The sequence below is a fragment of the Euprymna scolopes genome, chromosome 16 (genome assembly GCF_053919585.1).
Source record: "Euprymna scolopes isolate OS-2025 chromosome 16, ASM5391958v1, whole genome shotgun sequence".
Lineage (NCBI taxonomy): Eukaryota > Metazoa > Mollusca > Cephalopoda > Sepiida > Sepiolidae > Euprymna > Euprymna scolopes.
Window position 1 is genome coordinate 27,689,106 of NC_136497.1, and position 26,507 is coordinate 27,715,612.

General features: G+C 32.3%; 1 protein-coding gene and 1 pseudogene across 1 annotated transcript in view; one reads left to right on the plus strand and one right to left on the minus strand.

The window, feature by feature from the left end:
* The window catches only part of LOC145295902 (inactive rhomboid protein 1-like), a 131,993-nt gene that overhangs the window by 36,124 nt on the left and 69,362 nt on the right, over positions 1-26,507 (plus strand). The window contains exon 2 of the mRNA XM_080141666.1: positions 18,876-19,034. Coding sequence (XP_079997792.1) covers positions 18,907-19,034 — 128 coding nt within the window. The 5' untranslated portion in view covers positions 18,876-18,906. The remainder of the gene's footprint in view (positions 1-18,875; positions 19,035-26,507) is intronic.
* LOC145296368 (5S ribosomal RNA) lies at positions 5,317-5,435 on the minus strand (annotated as a pseudogene).

Below are 26,507 nucleotides of genomic sequence, written 5' to 3' on the forward strand. Positions count from 1 at the left end.
ATGTAAAGATTCTTTCTCAATGAATTGAACTTTCTTTCGCACACACCCACACACACAAAAGAAAAATACTCACACACACACACACACACACACACACACACACACACACACACACACACACACACACACACACACACACATAAATAAATAAATAAATAAATAAAAAATCACAAATGTAAATATTTTTGTTAAAACGCTGGGAAATGATCAAGTAGGTTTAACCCCATAGAGTGAATGTGGTATTGTGGTAAATGTTGCCAGTCAAGATTAATCTTCCAAAGTCCCAAATTATCATAGTTACAAAGGCCCTGCCCCTGCACTCTTCCCCTCTCCAAATTTCCTATAGGCTCTTGTGGCTAAGTTTGTTTTTGTTTGTAAAATTTTGCTTTTAATTGTAAAAAATTGATTGTAACTTTTTTAAACCGGAATTAGCTATATATATATATATATATATATATATATATATATATATATATATATATATATATATATAAAGGGGGAGGGGGTGAACAAATATACAACAAATAAATGTTACCAAAGGCAAGATAAGTTACGCTTTTATTTACTTTATTTATTTTTGAAAAATGAAATAACTTCAAGTCTGTTGAGTTAGAGCAGGTAAAAAATGGCAGTCTCCTTGAAGCTATGTCGAGCCTCGATAATTGCTCAAAAATTGAAAATTAAACAAAATACTGAGATAGCATTACATTTTTGCAAGATTTATGGCATTTATTGGTTGTGTTTCCATCAGTTTTTTGTTTTATTTTCGATTCTTTAGCAATTACCAAGGCTCGAGATTACTGCAAGAAGACCATCATTTTTTGTTGCTGTTGTTCTAAGTCAACATATTTGACACTATTTTTGTTTCGAAGTCAAAATTGCTTTAAAATAAAAAAAATTATCCAGCTAAGTAGTACAGTAACTTATCTTGCCTTCGATGTTATTTATTGTGTATTTATTTATTTTTTATCCCTTTTTGTTTTGTTGGCTAATGTAAAAAAGAAATGTTCAAAGTATTAACCAACTAGTTTAGCGTACAAAAATGGATAAATGTAGTTTATTTTTTAAAGCCATTTCCATAAAATTTGGATGTAAATAAAATTTATTGTTTTTATAAATTCTTTATCTTGCGTAATTAATAGTGTGTGTTTTCCAGGTTGCTTCAAGTTAGAACACTTTTTGCAGTGATGAGCAATTTCTTTTTTTACTGTTGATGTTTTCAATGAAATGTGCACAATATTATGGTTCTCTATGCATATGATAACAGTGTTATCTTAAAAATGTCCGTTTATCAATATGGTGGCTTAATATATGATTTTAAGTTGATTTTCATAACAAAAATCCAGGTTGATAACATAATTAAATGAAATTTTTACTGTTTTATCAAATTCTGTTTCTGTTTTTACATGATCTAAATTTGTGTGTTTTTTTTTTTCAAAGTGTAGCTTGCTTTTTAATGTGCTATGGATCATATTAAGAAGATTCAGTGTGTTCACTATTGAAATAGATTTTATATGAACAAAGTTGTACTTTTGTGTCATTTTTGTACTTTCTTTATCGAGAGATAATGAGATTTTTGGCCAATGTTTAGGCTGACTTGATTAAATAATTATTGTTTATATTATATTTAATTTTTATTTGGCATAAGCTGGTATTGCATTTGTAAGGATTTTTTTTTTTTATTTGTTCAAAGTCTGCATTTTTTTTAGTTATACACAGAAATTTTGCTCATGGACTAACACTACACAAGATGGTAATTTTTTTTAATTTGTAACAAACTTTGAACGGTCATAATTCAGTGACTAATTGTGCTACCAAAATAAATTTGGTTGCATTGTGTGTGTTTGTCCACAGTAAAAGTTTTTTTTTTTTTATTTTTTTTTTTTAGAAAATACAAATAAAGTTTAGGATATGTACTAAGAGTTTACTACGGTAGTCTTGTTTGGAACTTGTGTTTCCTTCTGTCTACATTGTTGATTTGACTCAACTTTTTTTCTTTCAATTTTCTTATCTTTTAGTTTTGGCTGGGGATGGGGCATCCTACTAGATGCCAGGCATTCATTTGTTATTTCAAAGACTCAAACTGAACAATCTTTTTAAGCTTCTAACCGTCCCTTTAAATGGTATTATTTGTCTCTCTCTCTCTTGCACTTGGTTCACCAGGTAGTTTGCTTTTTTATTCTTTTTCATGAGTCCAGTTGCTCTTATAATTACTGGAATGATAGAAATCTTTCTAAGATTCCAGTTTCTTTTCATGTCGTATATAAAACCTTGGTATTTAGTTATTTTAGTTTTCCCTCTCATCTCGGTTTAAGCCTGCATCATTAGGGACACTGACTTCAGGCATTACAATGTTGGGTAAAGCATTTTTTCTAGTTGAATGGTGTGTGACTGAAATCCGTACAGTAATAAAAAAAAAAAAAAAAGAAGTAATCTTATATAATTTTGGGTCATATTTATGTCTCGGTTATGTCAGCTGCTATCTAGGAGTGATGGAGGTTGAACATGAAATCAAATCAGTAAATGACTCGTCCTCTTCAATTCACAAGAAATTACATGAACATCATTTTTAGTGTAAACAGCTGATTGTTTGTGTCTTCAAACACAGTCTTGTCATGGTGTTCTTTTTTTGGGAAGGGGTGGGAAATTCTTAAGTATTTATATCCACTGGCCCATGTTACAAGCATTTGTGAGATGACCTTCTGCTATTAAATCATTACTTAGTTTTCAAATTCCATTTTCTTCTCTATGATGTGACTTCCCATCCAATATCTCTACTATTATATAAAAGTCACTTTGTGTGTGTGTGTGTGAGTTCTTTCCACATAGGTTCCAAAAACGACTGAGCTGATTTTTTGCAAATTTTACACAAAGCTAATTTATACGTCTGGCAGTGTTCTTAGATATGTTTTGTACAAAAATTAAAAAAAAAAAAAAAATCCGATCTTAAAAATAGTATTTCTCTCTTATAGATAAAAAAAGAATTTTTACAAGGGAATATTTTACACCAGCCAAGGGAAATAATAAGATCTCAGCAAATCATTTCTTTAAAAAAAAAACAGATTTATTATCTAGAGATATAGCTCAGTGGTAAAGCATTTAACTACAGATCGAATGATCCCCCTGTTCAAGACCGGGTGTACCTCACCATTTTATTTTAATTTTTTTTTTATTAATGAGTTCATCATCAAGCCTGAATATCAGCTGACGTGATATTGTAAACATAGATGAAATTTGGTGAACGACATTATCATTTTGTTTTTTTGCAAATTAGTCCACCAGGTAAATAATTCCTCATAGTATACAATAATCAATAGAGGATTGATTCTATAATAATACATACTCGATCTGCATACATTAAAATATCATGTTTAAGCGTATCGTACGACTGGGCAATGCCGGGTAGCCAGCTCTTTAATAATGGTAATAAGATATTCAGGCCAACCATTTCATCATTTTTTTCACCAATTATTTGCTCTTTATACAGTGTGCATACCACTTGCAATATATGAATGTGATTACTAAACTTATGCATTGGAAGTGAACTGAACACTTGTAAACATTAAAAACTAATGATTTTTTTTTTTTCCAGATTCTTTTTCAATGTTTTGAGAATTTGATCTTCTAGTCTATAAATGGGAGCTAGATTTTTCATCTGTGTGTGTGTGTGTGTGTGTGTGTGTGTGTGTGTGTGTGTGTGTGTGTCCGTCCGTCCGTCCGTCCTAATCTCAGAAACTATATGAGATACACTTACAAAATTATTTTACCAGTGGCATTCACTTTCAGTGGATTAAACCAGCTTCTTCAGAAGGAGGATCTTTTTAGGGAATATCAAATGAACAAGTGGTCCCCAGTCGCATGTATAACTTACAAAAGTTAACATATCCTAATTCAGCATGACCTAATCAGTTTCTGGTTATATATATATATATATATATATATATATATATATATATATATATATATATATATATATATATAATCGTAAAGTTTATGAGTAAAAGACCTCGAAAACTAACGTATAAAGAGGACATTTTTAGAGTGTTGCAAAAATTACAGTAGACCAAAGTGAAAATATTTACTTTTTTTTTCATTTTACTTCAATAGTTTTTTCATAAATATTTCATTTAATTTGTTCGAATTAATAAGAATATTAATTTTGTGTATTAGCTTCACTACACTTCTCCCTGATCTCATGATCACGTGAAAATTGGCAAGGTCACATACTCCTTTGTACTAAGGACCTGATTACTTGTCTGATGAAGTGTTTTCCGATGCCTTTGCATCAGGTCCAGAGCTGTCAGCATCCGTCACAGTGAGCATGGAGAAGAAACAGGAAAATTTTATGGTTTTCAAAGAATGTTTAAATTAAATATACTTAAATTACATTAAAATTTTGATCAAAGGGTCATTCCATGTCAATTCACCAGGCCATTACACTCACCAACACCGAATTACTTGAAATTTGGCACAAGTATTCCCCTTCATGGGTTAGGAAAATTTGCCAAATTATTTGGTCCAAAACCTTACCGTTCGGATTTTAGGAGGGGAGGGTGTAAAATTTGCATATTTTCTTCTAAATTCATGCCACGGAATGTCACAAAATTTCAGTGTTTTATAAAATTAAAAAAAAAATATTTTCACATATTCAATATTTCTGAAATTTGGTAGGAAGGGCATTTAGGGACTGTAGAATCCAAATATTTAATTATTTTAACCCCATACCTGGTAGAAAATAAAATTTTGCTCACCCAAAAGCATGCCCCCAAATCATCCATTTTTTTTTACCTATGTAGCTTTTGTCTAGAGAAAATATGTCCTCTTCAATTTTCATAATATTTTTTTATAGCATCTACTATGACTGCTTAAGTTCTTAAAAGAAAAATTGTGACGGTTTCTAGCCTATTTTAGAAGATATTGCCCTGCAAAGTTTATCTTTTTTTTTCTATGTACGCATGGTAATTACATGAAAGATTGATAAAGACAATCATCCTAATGCTCCCAAACTTCTCAAAGTTCATATTGTGCTAAGTAATTTTTAAAAATATTCAATAAGATAGTCTTTGTTAATTTAAAAAGAAAATAATTTAAATATTTGCAGATATTGCATTTTGTATGGTACGGATAGATTGTCTTTAACAAGTGTGTGCAGTCAGCACCAACCCTATTCAGAGTTTAACTGGCTTCCTCCAAAGGAGGAAGTTTCATGGTAGTATGAAATTCACAAGCAGTCCCAAGTCGCATGTATATCCCTGTTAGGGGAGATGACGATGTTAGGTTTTTGCAACTTTTTGCAGGGAGGTGTCAACGTCCTCCTACATACAGCAACTGGACTTCCCAAATTGGTCACCCATTTTAGTAATGACCAGGCTCAACATTGCTTAACTTCCGTGATCTGACGGGAACCGGTGTGTCAATGTGATTATGCCGTACATTAACAAGTGATAAACATTGACTCATGCATTAGGATCAATATTTTATAGAGTTTTTGTAGATGGCATTAAACATTAATTTAAAAGAAATTATTTCTGATTGAATTAAAAAAAATTAATTTCATTATTTTCACGAAACAAAAAAATTTGATTTTTTTTGTTTCAAATGCATGTGAATTTTTAAAACTTAGAATATTTGTAATTGGCACTAAACATTTATATATTTTTTATCCATAAGAATTGCTTTTAATTTCATCACTTTAAAAATTATTTATACTAGCGGGACCTGTGGGAATTCCACAGCGGAATTTTTCATATGTAATAAATTCTTGGATATGATACTAATAATGTCAATAATTTTTCATCATTTGTAACTCACCATTTCGCACACCTTACTAAAATAATAACGTTGATATATTGTATAGGCTGATTATTTCATTACAAACACATCAATTAACTCGCATTTCATCATTTTTCATTCTTGGATATGTTACTAATTTCGACAATATTTTTTTAAAATATTTTTAAGCAACATTATCGCTCAACCTTACTAAAATAATAATTTTGATATATTTGCTGGGCTGCCTATTTCATTTCAAACAAACAAATCAATTAACCTCCATTTCATAATTTTTCATAATTCTTGGATATGTTAGTAATTTCGACAATCATTTTTCATAATTTGTACCCACATTATCTCCCCCCTCCTTGATAAAATGATAACTTTGATATATTGTTTGGGCTTATTATTTCATTACAGACACACTAATGCATGAAATCACATCTCAGCATTTTTCTTAATTCTTGGATATATTACTTATTTCGACAATCATTTTTCATAATTTTAACCCATATTTTCTGCACCTCCCTCTTTACTAAATAATAACTTTGATTTATTGTCTAGGCTGATTATTTTATTTCAAACACACCAATAAATTAACTCACATTTCATAATTTTTTATAATTCTTGGATATGTTACTAATTTCGACAATCATTTTTCATAAGTTAAACACACCTTATAGCTCCCCCTTACTAAAATAATAACTTTGATATATTGTCTGGGTTGATTTTTTCATTACAGCACACTAATCAATTAACTCACATTTCATCATTTTTCATCATTCTTGGGTATGTTACTAATTTCGACAATCATTTTTTATCATTTAAACCGACGCCATCAACCCTCCCCCGTACTAAAATAATAACTTTAATATATTGTCTGGTCTAATTATTTCATTGCACACTCATAATTGCATAAAATCACATATCATTTTTCATAATTCTTGGAGATGTACAAATTTCAATCATTTTTCATAATTAAAACCATCCTTATCGCCCTCTTTTACTAACATAATAACTTTGATATATTGTCTGGTCTGATTATTTTATTATAAACACACCAATCAATAAACTCGCTTTTCATCATTCTTGGATATGTTACTATTTTGGACCATAATTTTTTTTTGTAATTAAAACCATCTCTATTGCCCTCTCTTACTAAAATAATAATTTTAATATATTGTCTGGGCTGATTATTTCATTACAAACACACCAATCAATCAACTAACATTTCATCATTTTTCGTAATTCTTGGATATGTTACTAATTTCGACAATAATTTTTCATAATTTTAGCCCTTCTTATTGCCTTTCCCCTTACTTAAATAATAATATTGATGTATTGTCTGGGCTGATTATTTTATTATAAACACACACATCAATTAACTCACATTTCATTGTGTTTCGTTATTCTTGGATATCTTACTAATTTCAACAATATTTTTTATAATGTAAACCATCCTCATCGCCCTCTCTTACTAAAACATAACTTTGATATATTGTCTGGGCCAATTATTTCATAAAAGCATAACTATTTATTAATTTACATTTCCTAATTTTTCATAATTCTCGGATATGTTACTAATTTCGACAATCACTTTTTTATATTTTTTGCTCAAATTAATAACCCCACACTATTAAATAATAACTTTGATATATTTTCTGGGCTGATTATTTCATTTCAAACACACTAATCAATTAACTCACATTTCGTCATTTTTCGTAATTCTTTAATATTTTACTTATTTCGACAATAATTTTTCATCATTGTTTAAATCATCGCCTCCTTACTAAAATAATAACTTCGATATATTGTCTGGTCTAATTATTTCATTGCAAGCAAACTAATTCATTAAATCACATTATCATTTTTCATAATTTTTGGATATTTTACTAATTTCAACAATAATTTCTCATAAATTTAACACACCTTATAGCCTTCTCCTTACTAAAATAATAACTTTGATATATTTGCTGGGCTGCTTATTTCATTACAAATACGTCAATCAAATAACTCACATTTCATCATTTTTCATAATTCTTGGATATGTTACGAATTTCGCCAATCATTTTTTATAATTAAAAACCCACATTATGCCCCCCTCCTACTAATATAAGAACTTTGATATATTGTCTGGGCTTATTATTTCATTACAAACACACCAATCAAATAATTCACATTTCATCAGTCTTCATAATTCTTGGATATGTTACTAATTTCGACAATAACTTTCATAACTTTAACCCACTATGTCTATTCCTCTTAGTTAAATAATAACTTTAATATATTGCCTGGGTTGATTATTTCATTACGAACAAATCAATCAATTCTGGGTATTCTCATAGTATATATGTTTCACCTATCTTATCCAATCCTGGGTGACGCCGCATATTCTGCTAATATATATCGTTCACCTATCTCATTCGATCCCGGGCGACGCTGGGTATTTTGCTACTATATGTTTTCCGCCTATCTCATTCAATCCAGGGACTGACTTCATATCCGCCACCCTACTGTTGTTGTTTTAATCGTAAACTGTTTCAGCCATTTCCGGGATTGACTTTATATCCCCAACCCACTGCTAAAAATATACATGAAATAATGTAATGTCTAAATAGTAAACTGTTTCAGCCATTTCCGGGACCGACTTTATATCTCAAACCCACTGTTAAAAATATACATGAAATAAGGTAATGTCTAAATAGTAAACTGTTTCAGCCATTTCTGGAACTGACTTATAATCCCCAACCCACTGTTGAAAATATACATGAAATAAAGTAATGTATAAATCGTAAACTTTTTCAGCCATTTCCGGGACCGACTTCTTATCTCCCATCCTACTGTTAAAAATATACATTAAGTAAAGTAATGTCCAAATGTTAATGGTTGCAGCCATCGTACAGTATATCGATACACTATGGCTGACTGGGATAGTTTCCGTACATTTATATCGGATCTTCCTCTGCATTCCATGTTTAAAAAGGATGTGTCGTCTATAGTATCAAACCTGACAGAATGGTTAATTGGAGGTATAGACAATTTCATACCCTCGAAAAAGTTCCAACAAAAACCTAACAGCCAGCAATGGTCTTTTCCAGAATGTGCTGCTGCTATTGCGCACAGAAATCACTTTTTCCACTGCTTCCAATGTAATAGATGTATGGAAACTAAAGCCGCTTTCAGGACTGCCAGCAACCATTGTAAGAAAGTAATAAAGAACGCAAGAGAGTTGTATGCTCGATCCGTCAAGTCCAAAGTAGCTGAGCAGCGACTTGGTTCCCACCAGTTTTGGCAAATTGCAAACAGAATCCTGAACAGAAGCGTGTGCTCTATCCCAACTATCATCAATGGACCTGAGTTAATCTCGTCAGCATCAGACAAAGCCAAACTCTTTGCCAAGAACTTTGCAGCCAATTCTACCCTTTGCGACCAAGGCCGCCAACCCCCAATATTTCCCCCTGTATCAGAAAACACACTGTGATATACAAATATCTGTATGTGATGTTGCCAAGCTAATCAAAAATCTTGATTCCAGTACTTTTTGAGTACTATAATTGGAATACCGTCAGGGCCAACCGGCCCTGACGGTATTCCAATTATAGTACTCAAAAAAACTTCAACCAGAACTAGCACCCATACTTACAAAACTGTTTAAACGTTGTCTTAAGGAAAATTGCTTCCCATCACCCTGGAAAATCTCATCAGTATGCCCTGTATTTAAGAATTCAGGTGATCGCTCATCCCCCTCTCAGTACAGGCCAATAAGTCTCCTGTGCGTCATGAGTAAGTTGCTAGAATCTGTGTTAAATAGAGAAGTAATCAACCATCTCAGCAAAAATAACCTTCTTAGTGACACACAATATGGTTTCCGTTTTACTAGATCTACAGCAGATGTGCTTACAGTTATATCTCATAGGATTAGCGAATCTCTCGACAGAGGCAACCTTTCTAGGGCAATTGCTCTTGACATATCAAAGGCCTTTGATAGGGTATGGCATAAAGGCCTACTTCACAAGATCTCCAGCTATGGTATAGCTGGAAATGTCTTAATTATTAAATCATTTCTCTCTGATAGGTTCATAAGAGTAGTAGTTGATGGGCAAAAATCAGAAGCTCACAGTATAAATGCTGGAGTCCCTCGGGTCCATCCTGGGCCGAACTCTTTTCCTGATCTAAATTAATGATCTTCCAAATCACATCCTTACATCATTCGTAGACATTTTTGCTGACGACACTACCATCTATGGTAGCACATCTAAGACAGTAAACGACCAAGTTCTCTCCGCTTCTCTCTCCTCTGATCTTTATCACGTTGTACAATGGGGAAAGGAGTGGCTGGTTACTTTTAATGCATCTAAAACCAAGCTTCTATCTTTACATCATCAACGTTCTGATCCCCATCTGGCATCAATTAAAATGAATGGCTCTCGTCTTGGGGAGGCCTCAAGTTTTGACAGGCTTCTGGGCTTGACCATTACTCCTGATCTTAAATGGAATACGTACATCAAATCTGTTGCCAAGGCCGCCGGGAAGATGGTCGGATCCTTCTATCGATCCAGTAGATATCTCACTGCTGATGCAATTCTCTATCTATATAAGAGCCGGATACGTCCAAGGATGGAGTACTGTTGCCACATATGGGCAGGAGCTGCTAGAAAAGACTTGTCCTGCCTTGATAGGGTTCAAAATAGACTTCGTGGCCTGGTGGGAGATGTCCTTTTCTCTTCGCTGCAACCTCTATCTCACAGAAGAGATGTTGCGAGTTTGTCTCTGCTTTATCGTTATTTTCATGGAAAGTGTTCGACTGAGTTTCAATCTATGGTCCCCCCTCGCCAAACTTTCACAAGAAACACTAGACTAGCTGAAAACATTATCAATAATTTTCCCCACTCTTTATCTGTGCCTAAACCTAAACATAGATTCCATGATCAAAGCTTCTTTCTTAGAACTGCACGCCTGTGGAATTGTCTTCCGTTTTCCTGCTTTCCAGCTGTCTATAATATGGTTGTCTTCAAGTCCAACGTGAACAAGTTTCTGATGAGCCGTTCCACTTAAGTTAACAAATTTACCGAACTTCCATTACTATCGATTACTATATTGTCCTTTTGACTACTCTACACTCTTTAACCCTTATTCTTGAGTGGCCAATCGGCCTTCATAAGTGGTGACGCCTATGTAAAAAAAAAAAAAATTAAATAAAAAAAAAATTAAAAATAAATAAAGCAATGTGTAATGCGTAAACGGTTTCACCCATTTTCGGGACTGATTGAACATCCCCCACCCCACTGTTAAAAATATACATGAAATAAAGTAATGTTTAAATCGTAAACGGTTTGAGTAATTTCTGGGACTGACTTCATATCCCGTAACCCACTGCTTAAAATATACTTGAAATAAAGTAATGTTTAAATCATAAACTGTTTCGAAAGTAATACATAAAAACATTAACACGGTTAGGGATTAGGCAACCATTGCTTCAACATGAATTTCTGAGTGTAGTATCAGTTTTAGTATTCCAGTGACTTAAATCCCCCCTTTTTTGGTCTTGGTTAATGGAGGAGAAATCCTTCATTACTGATACAATTTTTATTTTTGTTATTGACCAGAGTGCCCCTTTTGGGGAGCTGGTTTCCCCCTAAATTTATAACCGACTTCATGTCCAATTCCACCCACGTGGGGAGGCAAGTAAACAACAAAAAAAATAATCAGAACGGACATTTTCCAGTGCATTTTATAATTAATCAGAAGTGACATTTCGATGGCATTTTGTAATTAAATCAGAAATAACCTTTTCCAGTTACTTTTTTAATATTAAAACTTTTAAAACCATTCCAATCCAAACGTTACTGTCATACCTGCAACAAACATTCTGAAACAACAAATTTCATTGTTTTTTTTTGTTTTTTTCAACCTCAATAGAGAAGTCATATATCAATTGATAGTTTTCATCTTTACTACATTGTTTCATGGCTATTTTATCTCTGTCAAGTGGAATAAATTGATGAAAATTTCTTGTCCCTGGAACTGTGGATGCATTTTCAAATCTAATTGTGAGACTTCTCCTTGCTTCCTCAACTTCCTCCTTTTTAATCAAAATAAATTTGGTTCCTTCAATTGTAGATTTGCAGTATTCAAACATAGTTTCTGTGGAAAGGATTTGTTTGGAATTTGGTCTTCGTAGGCTTTCTTTTGCTACTATCCTTTTCACTGTCCCACCTATGCCATCACATGGTTGTTTATCATGACTAGTTGCAAAGAAGTTCCATTTTGCATCAAGTCCAAAATCTTTTTGATGGTTGCACAAATTGGCAAAGTTCTTATAATTCTTGTATTATGCTGCACAACCATCTGTAAAATATTCAATACTTTTCACATTTGGCAAATTAGCCTTGATTACCTCGATAATGTTTTTCTGTACTATATAAACAAATGCCGCATCATGGGAATTGTCACTCGATATAATACAAAAATATTGACTTTGCATTGTGTTTTCAAGCTTAAAATAGAGTACCACTGGGTGTAAAGTACATTGAGAGGTACTCCAATGAAAACTCTGGATCTTGAACAACAAATTTGTAATTTTCAACAATATACTCAAGAAATAAAACTTCGCTGTCACTGATATCTTCTTTTTGCTTTCTTTTTTTTTTTTTTTTTTTTTTGCTTTAAATATCTGGATTGTGATTTAGCCAAGTAAGAATGAGGTGCAAATTTATTTAATCATAAATCCACAAAAGCTTGACAAGATTCCTTGTGAGTTATTAAAGTTGATCTGTCACTTGTTGTCCATTGGGAGAACTCAATAGAGTTTTCATTACCAGTACATTCTTCAAGGGTGTCGTAAAGAAATTTTTCCAGCTTCTGTGATGATTTAGGACAATTTTGGCACCTATGAATCATACACTGTATATTACTTGTATTGCAGACAATATATTTCAAGAGATCTTGATACAGTACATTTAGTGGTTCTAGTAACAGTTTGATGTTTTGGTGGATAGTGTATACACATACAGCATGTGTACCTGCGCTACCAGCAAGGACACACCATTTTGGTCTAAAATTACAAAATTTTGAAAATCCTAAAGATATTGTCGGGTTCTGTTCCTTGAATGCTCTGAAGAGCTCATTTAGGTTGCACAATAGGAGTCTCTTCTGCTGATGTAAATTACGTTTAATACTAACATAGTCTTTCCTTCCTGGCATCAATCGAGTGTGCTCATCATCTTGATAAAATACTTGCACTAACTGTGCAATATCAACACGCCTTGCCTCTTTTTTGTTCATGCACAGCTAAAATACCGCTTTCCAAACACGATTTGCAAACCTTGCGTACAATATGTTCTGAAACACTGAATACATTTTTGTGTGATCAATCGGTAGGGGCAAGTATCAAGATCTGTATTTCGTTTTAGTGGATTCCACAATCTGTACTTTTGCTGCAAGAACCTCTATGATTATATCAGAGCACTTGGCATAAATTTAGAAGCAAAATATGCAAATTTTATACTCCTCCAAAATCCGAACGGTAAGTTTTAGGACCAAATAATTTCGCAAATTTTCCTAACTCATGAAGAGTAATATTTGTGCCAAATTTCAAGTAATTCGGTGTTGGTGGGTGCAGATTTCAACTTTTTGCTGGTGTTTTGACATGGAATGACCCCAAACAAAAAGAAATATGAAATCAATATCATATTCCTATCTTGATTTATGCGGTTTGGAAATTAAATGATTCAACACGATTTTTCATGACTTGAAATATGGTTTTTATCCAAATCATCCAACATATTTATCTGCAGAAAATTTGACAGAAATTGACTTTTAGATATAAAATATTGTGGTTTTAAAAGGAATATCATCAGCTCAATGACATAAATTTTAGAAAATCATGCAATAGTTGTTCCTAAGCAAGGGAGTTCCTTCATAACTATTGTGAAAATATACTGAAATTTTTCATTTTTCATGTATTACCCAACCGATAAAATTGAAGATAGAAAATTTTACATGCATGGATCACCTGTATAGCATAAATGATCCGTTCATCCATCACAAATGAAGTAACAATGAAAATGTTGCCTTTTGCTCCACTTTTGCAGTGCGGTACAACTTTCATGAGAATTTTAAACAACTTGCACGAAATGGTTTTATTTGACAGAAACGAATTAAGAGGTTCAAAATATTGTGATTTTAATTTAGGTAAAACCTTAAAAAGCAATGCTGGTAGCTCCATGGCATACATTTCAGAAAATATTTTGATATTAGCTGCAAAACACAGATTTTTATTTTGGCTTAAATTGGTCTTTCAGGGTAAAGTTATTGTAAAAACAATGTCAGATGTTCATTTTTTTGTTCAGATACTTTAGTCATGCTTGTGTTATGTTGATTAATTAGACTATTATTCTCATCTTGGGTTTTATTAGCACAACATTTCAGTCACTGCAAGCTGCGACCTTCTTCGGGTGTTGAAAACATGCTTGTTTTTCTCTACTAAGGAAAAAAGGGTTGGCTCTGCATTACAAGAATTCGAACCATGAGTTTGAGGGTGGGTCCATAGATCATAAAGAAACTTTAGTTATCTTTTACTTAATTGTTTTATATGAAAATGATATCCAATAGGGAAAAACATTGTATTAAACATCCATGGATTCAGAACATAGTTATGTACAAAGATGGTGGAGATACAAGTGGTTCTTAAACAGAATAGAAGAGTGCTTCAATGATGGCTGCCTCTGACCATCTCATCCAATATAATGTTGGCTCTTTGAACGTTTCTCAAGGGAGTTCTTATTATTTGAAAGAATCCTTCATTGTATTCCTCAACATCATGCTGACCTGTATTCCTCCTATGTGCTTCAGAAGATAGCGATGAAGTGATTGACTTTGTATTCCCTATCACTGATGAACAACATGAAGCCTTACAAAATTCAACTATCCAAGCTACATTGAAATCACTGTTATCAGGTGTGTCATTAATCACACAATGAAAGATTTAAAACTGTAAAAGAAATTATCTGGTGTTGGTATTGGATGTAATTCATGCAAAGATGACTGGAAGAATAAAGTGAAGATAAAATGAGATATCTAATTATCAGAACAACTGAGGAAACAAGTAAATTATTTGATGAGTTGATGGTGGAGAGTAATGGAGAAATCGAGAAAACTCCGAAAGATTATGGACGTAGATAAGGTATAACTTACGAACATAAAACAAGTGACGGTGGCTAAGTGGTTAATGACACGGACTGATAACTTAGGCATTCCAAGTTCAAATTCAGTTTGATGCACAAAAACATTTTCATTAAACCCATACCTGACATTGCATCTGAGAGGCAGTAAAGTAAAAAAAACTTGCCAACCTAAAACATCAGACCAGCATTCAATAACTGTACGTCATTTCTATGTAAATGTTTTTTTAAAGTTTTTTTTTGTTTTTTTTTTTTGTTTTTTTTTATCAAGGTCTGGTCTGGGTATGAATGCTGGATTGAAAAACAAACTGTATTAGGAGAATTTATACGTCAGTTCCCGGCATGCTACAACTAGCTGGATTAGTTGCGAACCAGGTGGTTGGCGCCAATACAATACCAGGAACATCTAAAATAAAAAAAAAACATAAAAAAGATAAAAATAATATAAAATAAAATTGATCAATGTGGGGAGAATTGCTATTCAATCAATGGGGAACTGGTTTCCCCCTCCCCAACATCTGTTGGGGAAAAAAACCAGTCAAATTTGGGTTAGCAAAAGTTAACTGTGTGACTTCTATTTGACCTCATTAATTAGGCCAAATAGAAGCAGCAGAGTTAACTTTTATTGCGCCCACCTGTCAATAATTAAATAAATAAATTCAAATGTGATCCCGTTGTATGCCGCCGTGGCCCAGTGGTTAACATCACACGTTTCTTTTTGCACACTTTAATTTCAAACTTTGCCACAAGGGTTCGGGTTCGATCCTCATATTCACCTACCAAAACTTTTTTTTATTTTATTTTACCCCCCCCCCTCCGGAGTTTTGATTTACCCAAAACCACACATACCTCAAAACACCCGAGCGTCGCCGGGTACCCCCACCCCTCGCTAGTCTATATATAAAACATAATTGCAGTTCGGCATAATATGACCCAACGATGGTGTCATGCTGTAAAACGCAACATTTTTCTTTATAATTAACTATTTAATAGTAATAAAGGATTAACCGATTAATTCAATTTTTTAATATTTATTTTACAAATTGCACTTGTTTGTATTTACAATCACACAAGGGCGATTGTTCAGTATAGTCAACAGATAAAAAAAGAGTATCAGAAGCAAAACAGTCAACAAATAACTCTTACCAAAGGCAATAAAGTTTACCTTTCTACCTTTGTGGATCGTTATTTTTATTTTATTTATTTAATTTTTTAGTGTGTGTTTTTAAGTATTTGAATTGTTTTTTTTTTTTGTTTTTTGTTTTTTTTTTCAATTAAAAAGTTTGGTTGAATATATTACATTAGACTCAAAATTAAAAATGGCAGACACTTCGGCAAACATCTCCAAAGTCCTATTATTTTTTTTTTTCGTCATTTTCTTCTTTCAATTAGGTAGAAAAGTAAACAGTTATATATTTTTTTCTTTTTTTCTTTTTTTTCTTTCTTTCTTTCTTTTTCTTTTTTTTTTTTCACACCCCAAAAAGATGAAAAACCTATGAGAATGTTACTCTAACGTGATCGGATTTGAATAGAATAAAAATGATTTAAAGTACATTAAAGCATACACAAAAAGATGGTCTACATAGAAAAGTAACTTTTGATAACAATTATTGGGTTTGTATTACTGTACACATAGATTCGAAAAAGTTGTCAAAAAACAAATATATAACAAATAAATATTATCAAAGGCAAGATAAGTTACTTTTCTACCAAACTGGATACATTTTTTTTTGTTTTTATTCAATGTAACATGTTTATTCAGCTCGAAAAACATTTAGCGTTTACCGATGTATTGGAAAATTCAAAATGGCGCCCAATACTCTCTTTAACATGGTAAGTTTGGGAAAAGGTGTTATAAATAATAAACTAGACAAAATACTATTAAAAAACACCGAATATATGTCAACTTATGTCACGGTAACATATAATGAGAGAATTTCTAACAGTATTTTGTCTAGTTTATTATTTATAACATCTTTTCCTGAACTTACCGTGTTAAAGAGAGTGTCGGGCGCCATTTTGAATTTTCCAATACATCGGTAAACACTGTATGCTTTTCGAGCTGAATAAACATGTTACATTGAATAAAACACGAAAAATATATCCAGTTAGGTAGAAAAGTAACTTATCTTGCCTTTGATAACATTTATTTGTTATATATTTGGTTTTTTTTACAACTTTTTCGAATCTATGTGTACAGTAATACAAACCCCAATTATTTGTTTCTTTGTATTTTACTGTTTACTACACAATTGTTTTGATGAGATAATCTTATAAATAGAGACGATAAAACGTGTTGACTATAATTGGTTGTTAATTGGAAACATTACCAAGTTAAAGTGAAAGTAGTTGAAAATAGAAATAATGAAATACCTACTAATTTTATTTTGGCTGCTTATGCAGATAATATTGGCTCGATAAAATCTGATGAGTTACTACGGCTGAAAAGGTGATCACAATGAATTCAAAGCTCTAGAAACAGAAAACGAAAAAAAAAAAATTTTTTTACTTACGTGTATATTTTTTTAAATTTTATAGTAAACTAGCCTAGATGCCCGCCGTTGCCTGGGTGTTTGGAGATGTGTGTTGAGCAAAAAAAATAAATAAATAAAAAGTGGTAGTAGACAGGTAGGCTCGAACCCATACCGCAAAGGAGGAAAAGAATGTGTAAAAAAAACATGACGTCTTGCTGTTGCGCCCATCGCCAAACGGGAAAAGACAAACGTTTAAATTAAGGCTAGTCAATCGAAAAGAGGGGATAACTTTTGAAAATATCGGGAAAAAAAAGCAACCCCTCTTTGTAGAAATGTGCCCAGTTGAGGGTGAAGGAATTAATGTTGTTAGCCAATTTTTCAATATGTGTCGTCCAAAGGGTTGAGTTTCAAAACGATACTGATCTTGTGAAAATCCGTCACCTCTGTTGAAAGTTTTAGGCAGACATACAAACATACATACATTTAAAAAGTCAGGTGGAGTTTATATTATAGAAGTTGCTTTTTATTTTCATATTTTTAATAATTATTATATCCACTTTCTACTTCTTACAAAGGCTTCTCTGTCCATAGTTGTTGAGATATTTTACGACTTTTTTTCCGTAGGCATCTTGTCTTATCTACCAATGTTAGTATTGAGTTTAAGCATTATTTACTTGACTCCCCCGCAAGGGCTTGATATGGCACGGTTGAGCTTAATGTGAGAAGTGATCATTATTGAAAAGCAACATGGTGCTCATGGTCTTGTGGGGAGGGAATTCCAAAGATTAGCAGTTTGATAGAAGAAACTTTTAGAATAGAAAGCTTTTTGACATCTAGGGACTTTTACAGTGGTGTGTCTGTGTGTGGGGGGGCTATTTGTTGGGTTAATTGGAGGTGTTCTTATTGAGGTGAGGGGGTACAATTGGTAAGAGTTCATTAGAGCACATTTCATTAGTTGTTCTTGGAGTTTTAAAAGATGTACTTTCTCCACTTATGAGTTCTCATTCATCTCCATCGCCTTACACTTTATCGGATTATCATTTATCAACGTATCAGTCATTCCGCTGCACTTCTTGTGTACCCAATGTTTACAAGTGACACAAAAATATTGAGTTGCTCCCAACTTCCTTTCCACAAATAGGAGGAAGCTTTAAAAAATTTTTTTTTACTATCACTTTGCTTTTGGTAACATTCATTTTCAGATCCTAGCATTCTTCTAAATCTTTAACAAGTGAACTTCTCATTGTTTCACAGACAAGCAATAAATCACCAGCCTAAAGCATCTCTTTTGGAGAACATTTCTAAGACACAAATGGAAAGGTCTGTTTTATAAAAACAAGTTTTTTTCTATTTAAAATTTAAAATGATTATATAAACAGTTTTTTTTTTCTCCTATTCAATACTTGTAATAAAATTAAAATGGAATCCATTTTTCTTTCTGTTTTAGAATTTATTAAAGATTATTTTTAACAATATAAATGATGGATCGTCAAATATCCTGCCCAGAGCCCATCATGAGAGGTATCACACCAAAACCTGAAATTCGTCCACAGATGTCTGTCGTCGAAGGAGGAACTAAGACAGACCGGATGCAAAAAATTGGAAAGTAAGTGACAAGCTTAATTTCGACATTTTTTTTTTTTTTACTAATATTATAAATTTCGATTAAATTTGTTTGTAAATAAGAGCATATTTAACAATCTGGTATTCAGGTTGATTCCTTAACAATGTTAAGAGACTTGGAAATGCTACCATAAGAAATCGTTGAATACTGAGTTTTAATGGAACTGTGAAAAACTTTGAGGAAGTGTTCAACTATCAGATCTGCTACAGGAAGTGTGGAAGCACAATGGAAGATGCTGAAGGATGAACTGATGGATGTAACAACTCAGACTTGTGGGTGGGTGGATGGAAGGGTGTCCAAGGCATAGATTTACATAATGATGGAATGAAGACGTTGGGAAGTGTATCAAAGAAAAGCAGTCATGAAGGGGTTAGTGAATACAGATATATATCTAGTGGCAAAGAGGGAAGCAAGATGAACAATATACAAAGCCAAGAAAGAGGCTGCGATAACCAGGTTTCCAGACATACTGTGAAGGAATGACTAATGGTAAAGACAAATATGAATATTGTTGCATTTGAATAGTAATACACACGGACAGAAAAAACGCTTTGGATAATCACATATTTCAAGGTAGTTCTACTAAAATAGCCATATTTTTTAAACCAAAGCACTTCAAGTCTTCAAATTACTACTGTTTTGTTCGGAAATGAATATACTTTCAAATGAATTAAAATATATAATGTACATTCATATTTATTCAGAGTTTTAAGCAAATAAATTGATAAAAATGTGAACGTCATAAAATGGCGTTTTCGGTAAGGTTTTGTAATGTCCCCCCCTCTGATTTCTAAAGGCCTGTACCGTGATTGTATGAAGAATTTCGTTATGAAATTTGGGAACCAATCAGAAGAGGTGTTAATCTAAATACTGTCAAGTGTCCGAAATATTTTTGACCATTTCTTTTTTTGTTGTGTTAAAAATAAGACTTTAATATGACGAGTATCGAACATTTTGAAATAAAAATTTCTTCGGACACCCACTTGTAAGTAAATCAATCTTTTTACTATCTTTATCAATTAAAAGTATTATTGTATGTTGAGTAGGACCGCGGTAATTGATAATAATTTAAAAGGACCTACCCGAAAAAAAAACAAAAAACGTTTCTATTTTTCGAGTTTGGACAAATGTAATATTAGTAGCAGCGGCTGAGGTTTTAGTGATAAATGTAAACAACACGCGTTCTTTAATTTTTATTCAAGAACGAATTAAGAAAAACATGAAAATATGAATATAAATGTTCTTATATGTTTAATTAGAGCTATTTTGTTATCAGAATAACATTAGTTTAGAACTATTCAGTTTTCAGAATGTATAATAACAATTATATATTTGTTTTTTGACAACTTTTTCAAATCTATGTGTATAGTAATATTCTTGAAATTTTAAAAGCAGTTAGAAAACACATCAAACTACAATTAGGAAGCTTTTTATTTCATTATTTTTTTTCTACTTATTAAGCGAAAGATATTTTTTACGACCTGCTCCAGCGTAGTATAAACGGTCTATGAAATAAACACCTTCAACCTCGAAAATAGAAATCAACAAATTTATGGAATTTGGTGCTTGTGCATTTATTGAACCGTGCTATTTTTAAATAGTATTTTCAAGTTAAATTAAAGTTTTACAATATTTTTATTTTATTAATTTGTTAACTGAAAGTACATCATAGTTACAAAACACCCTCCTCTCCCCATGTTAAGAATGGCTTTTGAAATAATAGCGTTATTATTTCAGCATGGTTCAATAAGTGCACAAGTACCTGGAATTTTTTTCGAAATTACGTAACGCAGCTTATTAAATTAAAACTAAATATAACATTTGCTGACGTATTTACCTGTCGAATACACACACATTATATATACATATATATATATATATATATATATATATATACATATATTCTGTAAGATATTTATTTGAAATGGAAAGGGCATTTTGCAGTTAAGACAACAAAACAAAAATGGGTGCTAGTGCACTTACTGATCCGTGCTATTTTTTAATCGTATTTCCAAGTTTAATTAAAGTTCTATGATATGTTTGTTTTTTATTCAATTGTAAGGTTAAAGTATAGAATAGGTACAAAACACCCTCCCCTCCCCTCCCCGTGTTAAGAATGGCTTTTTAAATAATAACGTTATTTCAGCACGGATCAATAAGTGCACTAGAACCCAAAAATGAAGTAACGGTTCATATTCCAACCCACAGAGGTACAAAAAAGTTGTCAAAAACAAATGTTATCAAAGGCAATATAAGTTATTTTTCTACCTAACTGGATACTTTTTTGTTTTTTTTTTTAATGCAAAATGTTTATTTGGTTTGAAAAACAAGTAGTGTTGAGCGAGCGCTACCAAAGAACAAGAAAAATGGGCGCAACGTCTCATTACATTTTTGAAGTCTCAACAAAGATTTAAAAATAAGAAATGAAACAAAATGGTGAATGAAACCCATCCAATAAATGTTACCGTGACATTTATTGGGTGGATTTCATTCACCATTTTGCTTCATTTCTTATTTTGAAGTGATTATCAAGACTTGATAAATGTAAATAGAAATTGCGGCCATATTTTCTTTTCGGGTAGTGCTGAATATTACCTACTTTTCGAACCGAAAAAATATTTTACATTAAATAAAAACAGTAAAAAACTTATTCAGTTAGGTAGAAAAGTAACTTATCTTGCTTTGCATAACATTTGTTATATATATATGCGTGTGTGTATGTATATGCATGTGTGTGTGTGTGTGTGTGTGTGTGTGTGTGTGTGTGTATATATATATACATTTTTTTTTTTTTACATAAGTTTACATATTTAATAGTAATGTGATATTCCAAATTTAATCCATAACATTTTCAAAAGCCAATAAATATGAGTGATGAACGCTCTCTTTGAAAAAAAGCTCTCTTAACCTCACCTCTAACCCCAGTTATGAGTGGCAGCTCTCCTCCTAAAACACTCTTTAACCCTAACAATAACACTAAGTTCAAGTGGCAAGCCCCCCCCCAACAAAATACCCCTGTAAGCCACATACAAACGTCTAAAACAAACAAGCAAAAAATAGATCTTTCCTTAAAGAAAAATGCACATGATTTATCTTCCATAAAAATTAACTGTCCTAAAATGCTTGAATGGCCTGGAAATGGTGAATTATGTTACATTAATTTTTTGTGAAACTAACTGCTTCTAATATTGTTTTTGTTATTTTTGTTTCTGTCAAGTCTTCAGTATGTTCACACATAATTTTCATTAGCCCAACAACTAATTCAAAGTCCGAATGGCAACCCTCCCCATATTCTCATTACATAGAAACCCTCTTAAAACCACACATAATTGTCTTTAAAAAAAAAAAAAAAAAAAAAAAAAGAAGCCTACAGGATTCTCCCATAAAAAAAAAAACAGTTAACTGCCCTAAAACGCTAGAATGACCTGTAATGGGGGATTATTTTACATTAAATTCTAAAATAATTTGTTTATCTTTCATTAAAGTTTTTCATGGCATTTCATACATAATTGCCTAAAAAGGTAGAATCACATTTTGGAGGGGGGTGGTCAGAAGGGGTTGGGTGGGGTTAAACAGAAGGTGTTAATCTACAATAATACTAAAGAAATATTGCAATATATTCATTTTTAAATGGTCCTATGTTTAGATTTAAGTTTTTTGTACATAAAGCACATTACAATTCAACTTTGAGTTCTCCAACTTCTTTTCTGTTTATGGATACATGGCATTTTTAAGGAATTGCATCATATTTATGCACATTTACTGCAGATTATTTGGAAACCATGAACTTTTGGAGATTTTCAGTCACATATTCTGATTCCTTGTAAAAAAATACATTTATATGGTAAATTTCATTGCTTAGTCTTGTGTTTTAACAAAGATATGACATTTTTACTGAAAAAGTAGTGTAAAAAATATGACGAAACGCATATGGTCTTAAAGAGGGGAAAATATTCAAACGTGTGAGGCACAAAAATAGTCATAACTTCCTTAATTTTAATCAGATTTTAAAAATTTTAAAAGATTCTTTCTTAGCTCATCAAGCTCTTTCTATGTATACCATTATTGAAATATTTTAAGCTATTTCAATTTTTTCATGTGTATTGCTAATTTGAAATAGCAATGAGGATGCTACTAACAAATGATTAAGAGAAGACGAAGAATGCTTGGAAAGAAAGAAATTGAACAAAGTCTCCTGTTCTGCACACATCTCTCTATACTATCCAGATGTAATCTTCTTCTGAAGTCATCAGATCTAAGCCTGTCTTTAAGACTCACATTACGCATCCATTATATTTCCTCAACACTGACTGGCCAGTTTTTACTTCCATACATTGTATACACATCCTAATATACTATTCTCTTAGTCGCCAGTGGTAATGCTCTGCTTGTTAGTAATGCCATCAGTCCCCTGAACTTACTCTATCCTCTCTTAGTTCTTGCAATAACACTAACACCAGCTCCTCCCTATGCTCCAATGATATCACCAAGGTAATAACACCTCTGGACAACCTCAATATAGTCTCACCATGAAAATATACTTTCTCCACATTTGAGTTAACACTTTTTATGCACAAACTGGTTGTCATCTCTCAACTTGTATTTCTTGTGTAACCAATGCTTACGACAAGAGTATGGGATCTATTTCAGAAAATATGGAATTCCGTTTTTCTTTTACTTTGAGAAAAGCTGAATTTTAGCTTAAATAAGAAATTTGATTTCATTCTCCAGTCGATTTTGGTTTCTTTTTATCAGTTTATATTTCTTTCTCTTTTCTTATTTTTCTCATCTCATCTCATCTCATCTCATCTCATCTCATCTCATCTCGTATGCAAACGAATAGAAAAAAGTACATATTAATAAAGCTCAAAATTAGGATTTCAAAAAATTCTGTTTTAGTTTACACTATTTCATTTTTTTTATTTCAATAAATATTCAATTAATGGTAAATAATAAAAAAAGAGTAATATGTAATTATCAAAGTTACAGTGAGGCAAGAAAAACATGCATATGTGTGAAATTGTTTCGTCATTTTATTATTTTCTCATGGAAATCGCTTCAGACAAGGCATGGAGCCACTTGATGTAAGAAGCTAAAAAGTTAACAAAATAATTCAAAGTCAAACACTATCCAATAATAAGTGTTATAATGGATAGATTCTGGCCCAGAAAACAGCAATTCTTTCCCCTTTGTCAGAAACATTGTCGATATAATGTGAGAACTAAAAGACAAATTAAGGGAAGTAAGAGTTATGAAGCTGCTGAAAGTAAACCCGACGGTTCACTATCTACTCTTATTATTAATATAAATATATTAATTTACAAATTTTTTTTGTAGCTTTGAATTATTATTTTAACAATAATGATGAAATTCATGTGTATAATGCTATAACTCATTAAAAGTGCATGGATAGTTGATAAGGGATAACGTACAATTGTCGGAGAATGAACAGTTTATGAGTCACGATATACATAGGTGTATGGAGGGTGGACACCAGGTGTTGTTTGTGCGAATTTCGCCAAACATAGTGCTTTATAACATTCAAGAGGTAAAAAACAAATGTATACATATCAAATGCAATGGCAAAAAACTTAGAAAACAACCTTCGGTCTGTAGTGGAATGGAGCCGTATACGAATGGTAACATTTAATGCTGCTAAGACTAAGCTTCTTTCCTTTAACAATTGCAAAAAAACATTCTCAACCACCAATTGTCATGGCAAATAGCACCCTGTCTAAGAGCTTATTATTCAAACTCCGCGGCTTAACATTCACTGGCAGCATGAGTTGGAGTAAATACTTTGTTTGAGGATATTGCCAAGGTTGCTGCAAAGAAGGTGGGCTCTCTCTATCATGTTAGAAAATTATTTGCACCTACGTGTATCCTATACCTCTATAAAGCAATCATTCGCCCATGCATAGAGCATTGTTGTCACATCTGGCCTGATGCATCTACCACTAATCTCTCCCTTTTAGATAGGGTCCAAAAAAAAAAAGAATCTCAAATTTACTAAATCCTACACTATCGGCTAAGCTCCAACCTCTGTCCCATCACCACAATGTTGCATCTTTGCGTTTATTTTACAAGTACTTTAATGGTAATATGCCCTGATGAACTCCCAGCACTTGCTCCTCCTCCTTGACATGCATACTCCTGACCAATCCGACAAGCATTTAAATCCCACCTCTTCACTGTTGAGGTCCCTAGATGCCGAAAAGCCTTCTACTCTGATAGTTTCTTCCCTGAGAATGCTAGACTTTGAAATTCCTTCCCTGTTTCCTGCTTCCCTGACTGTACTAACATGCAGAAGTTTAAATGTAATGTGAACAGACATTTTGATACTCAACTCCCCCAAATCTCCTGTTAGACACAATCCTAAATAGTAGCCCTTTATGATCAAGTGGCAATACACTTTGTTTGGGATGAAAAAGAGTTTTTAAAAGAAATAGTATTTTTTAAAGAATGCAATGTTTCTGTAGCAACCAATTGATATGGGCAATTTGTTCCCTGCTTTAGCAATTTTAAATATTAAAAAAAAAAAAAATGTTTTTGAAAGTTATAGCAACTATGCTGTTTCCTGATTTTGTAAACATGTCGATGCATGTTATAAACATGGAGATAAAAAATGTGCGAGATGGTAAATAATTTTTGCGGGTGTTTATCAAGTCGATTGCTAGAGGTCAGAGCCTCAATGAATCCAAACCGTTACGAAATTTGTATCTTTTGTTCTCTTTTATGACTAAATTGTAACAACCCATCGAGTCTATAATCGTGACTTTGTGGCGATAAGGAATTTTCATTATTCTATGTCCTAATATTTCGACAATTGTGCCCTTTTTAACATGGCAGACTACTTGTTTAGATTCTGTTTTGGATCGTTTTAAATGAAATAGTGTGTGTTTTCAGCATCTGATGCAAAGGTTGGATTAAGTGGACTTTTAAAGCAATTAATTAAGCGCTTAATGAGAAAGCATTGTTTAAAGAAATAAAACTTAATGCCTGTGCTTTCTATTTAATCAATAGCTTCCATATCTGTTGCATATTTGTGTGTGGCCGACTAAAGAGATTATTAGAGCATAGCAGGTCTGCTAGTTTTTTTTTGTTTTTTTTTTTGTTTCATTGTTTATTCTTTATCTACAGTTAAGACATATGATTCATCTCTTCTCCTCCATACAGTATTTTTTATGTAAAAGAAAGTCGGTGCTAATGCACTTACTGATTCCGCGCTATTTTTTAAATTGTATTTCTAAGTTTAATTAAAGTTTTATATGTTTTTTATTCAATTGTAAGGTTAAAGTACAGAATAGGTACAAAACACCCTCCCCTCCCCATATTAAGAATGGCTTTTTAAATAATAACGTTATTATTTCAGCACGGATCAATAAGTGCATGAGTACCAGACAGTCGTAACTGGTGAACGTGTGTATGATTAAAAGACAGAAACTACACAAGATA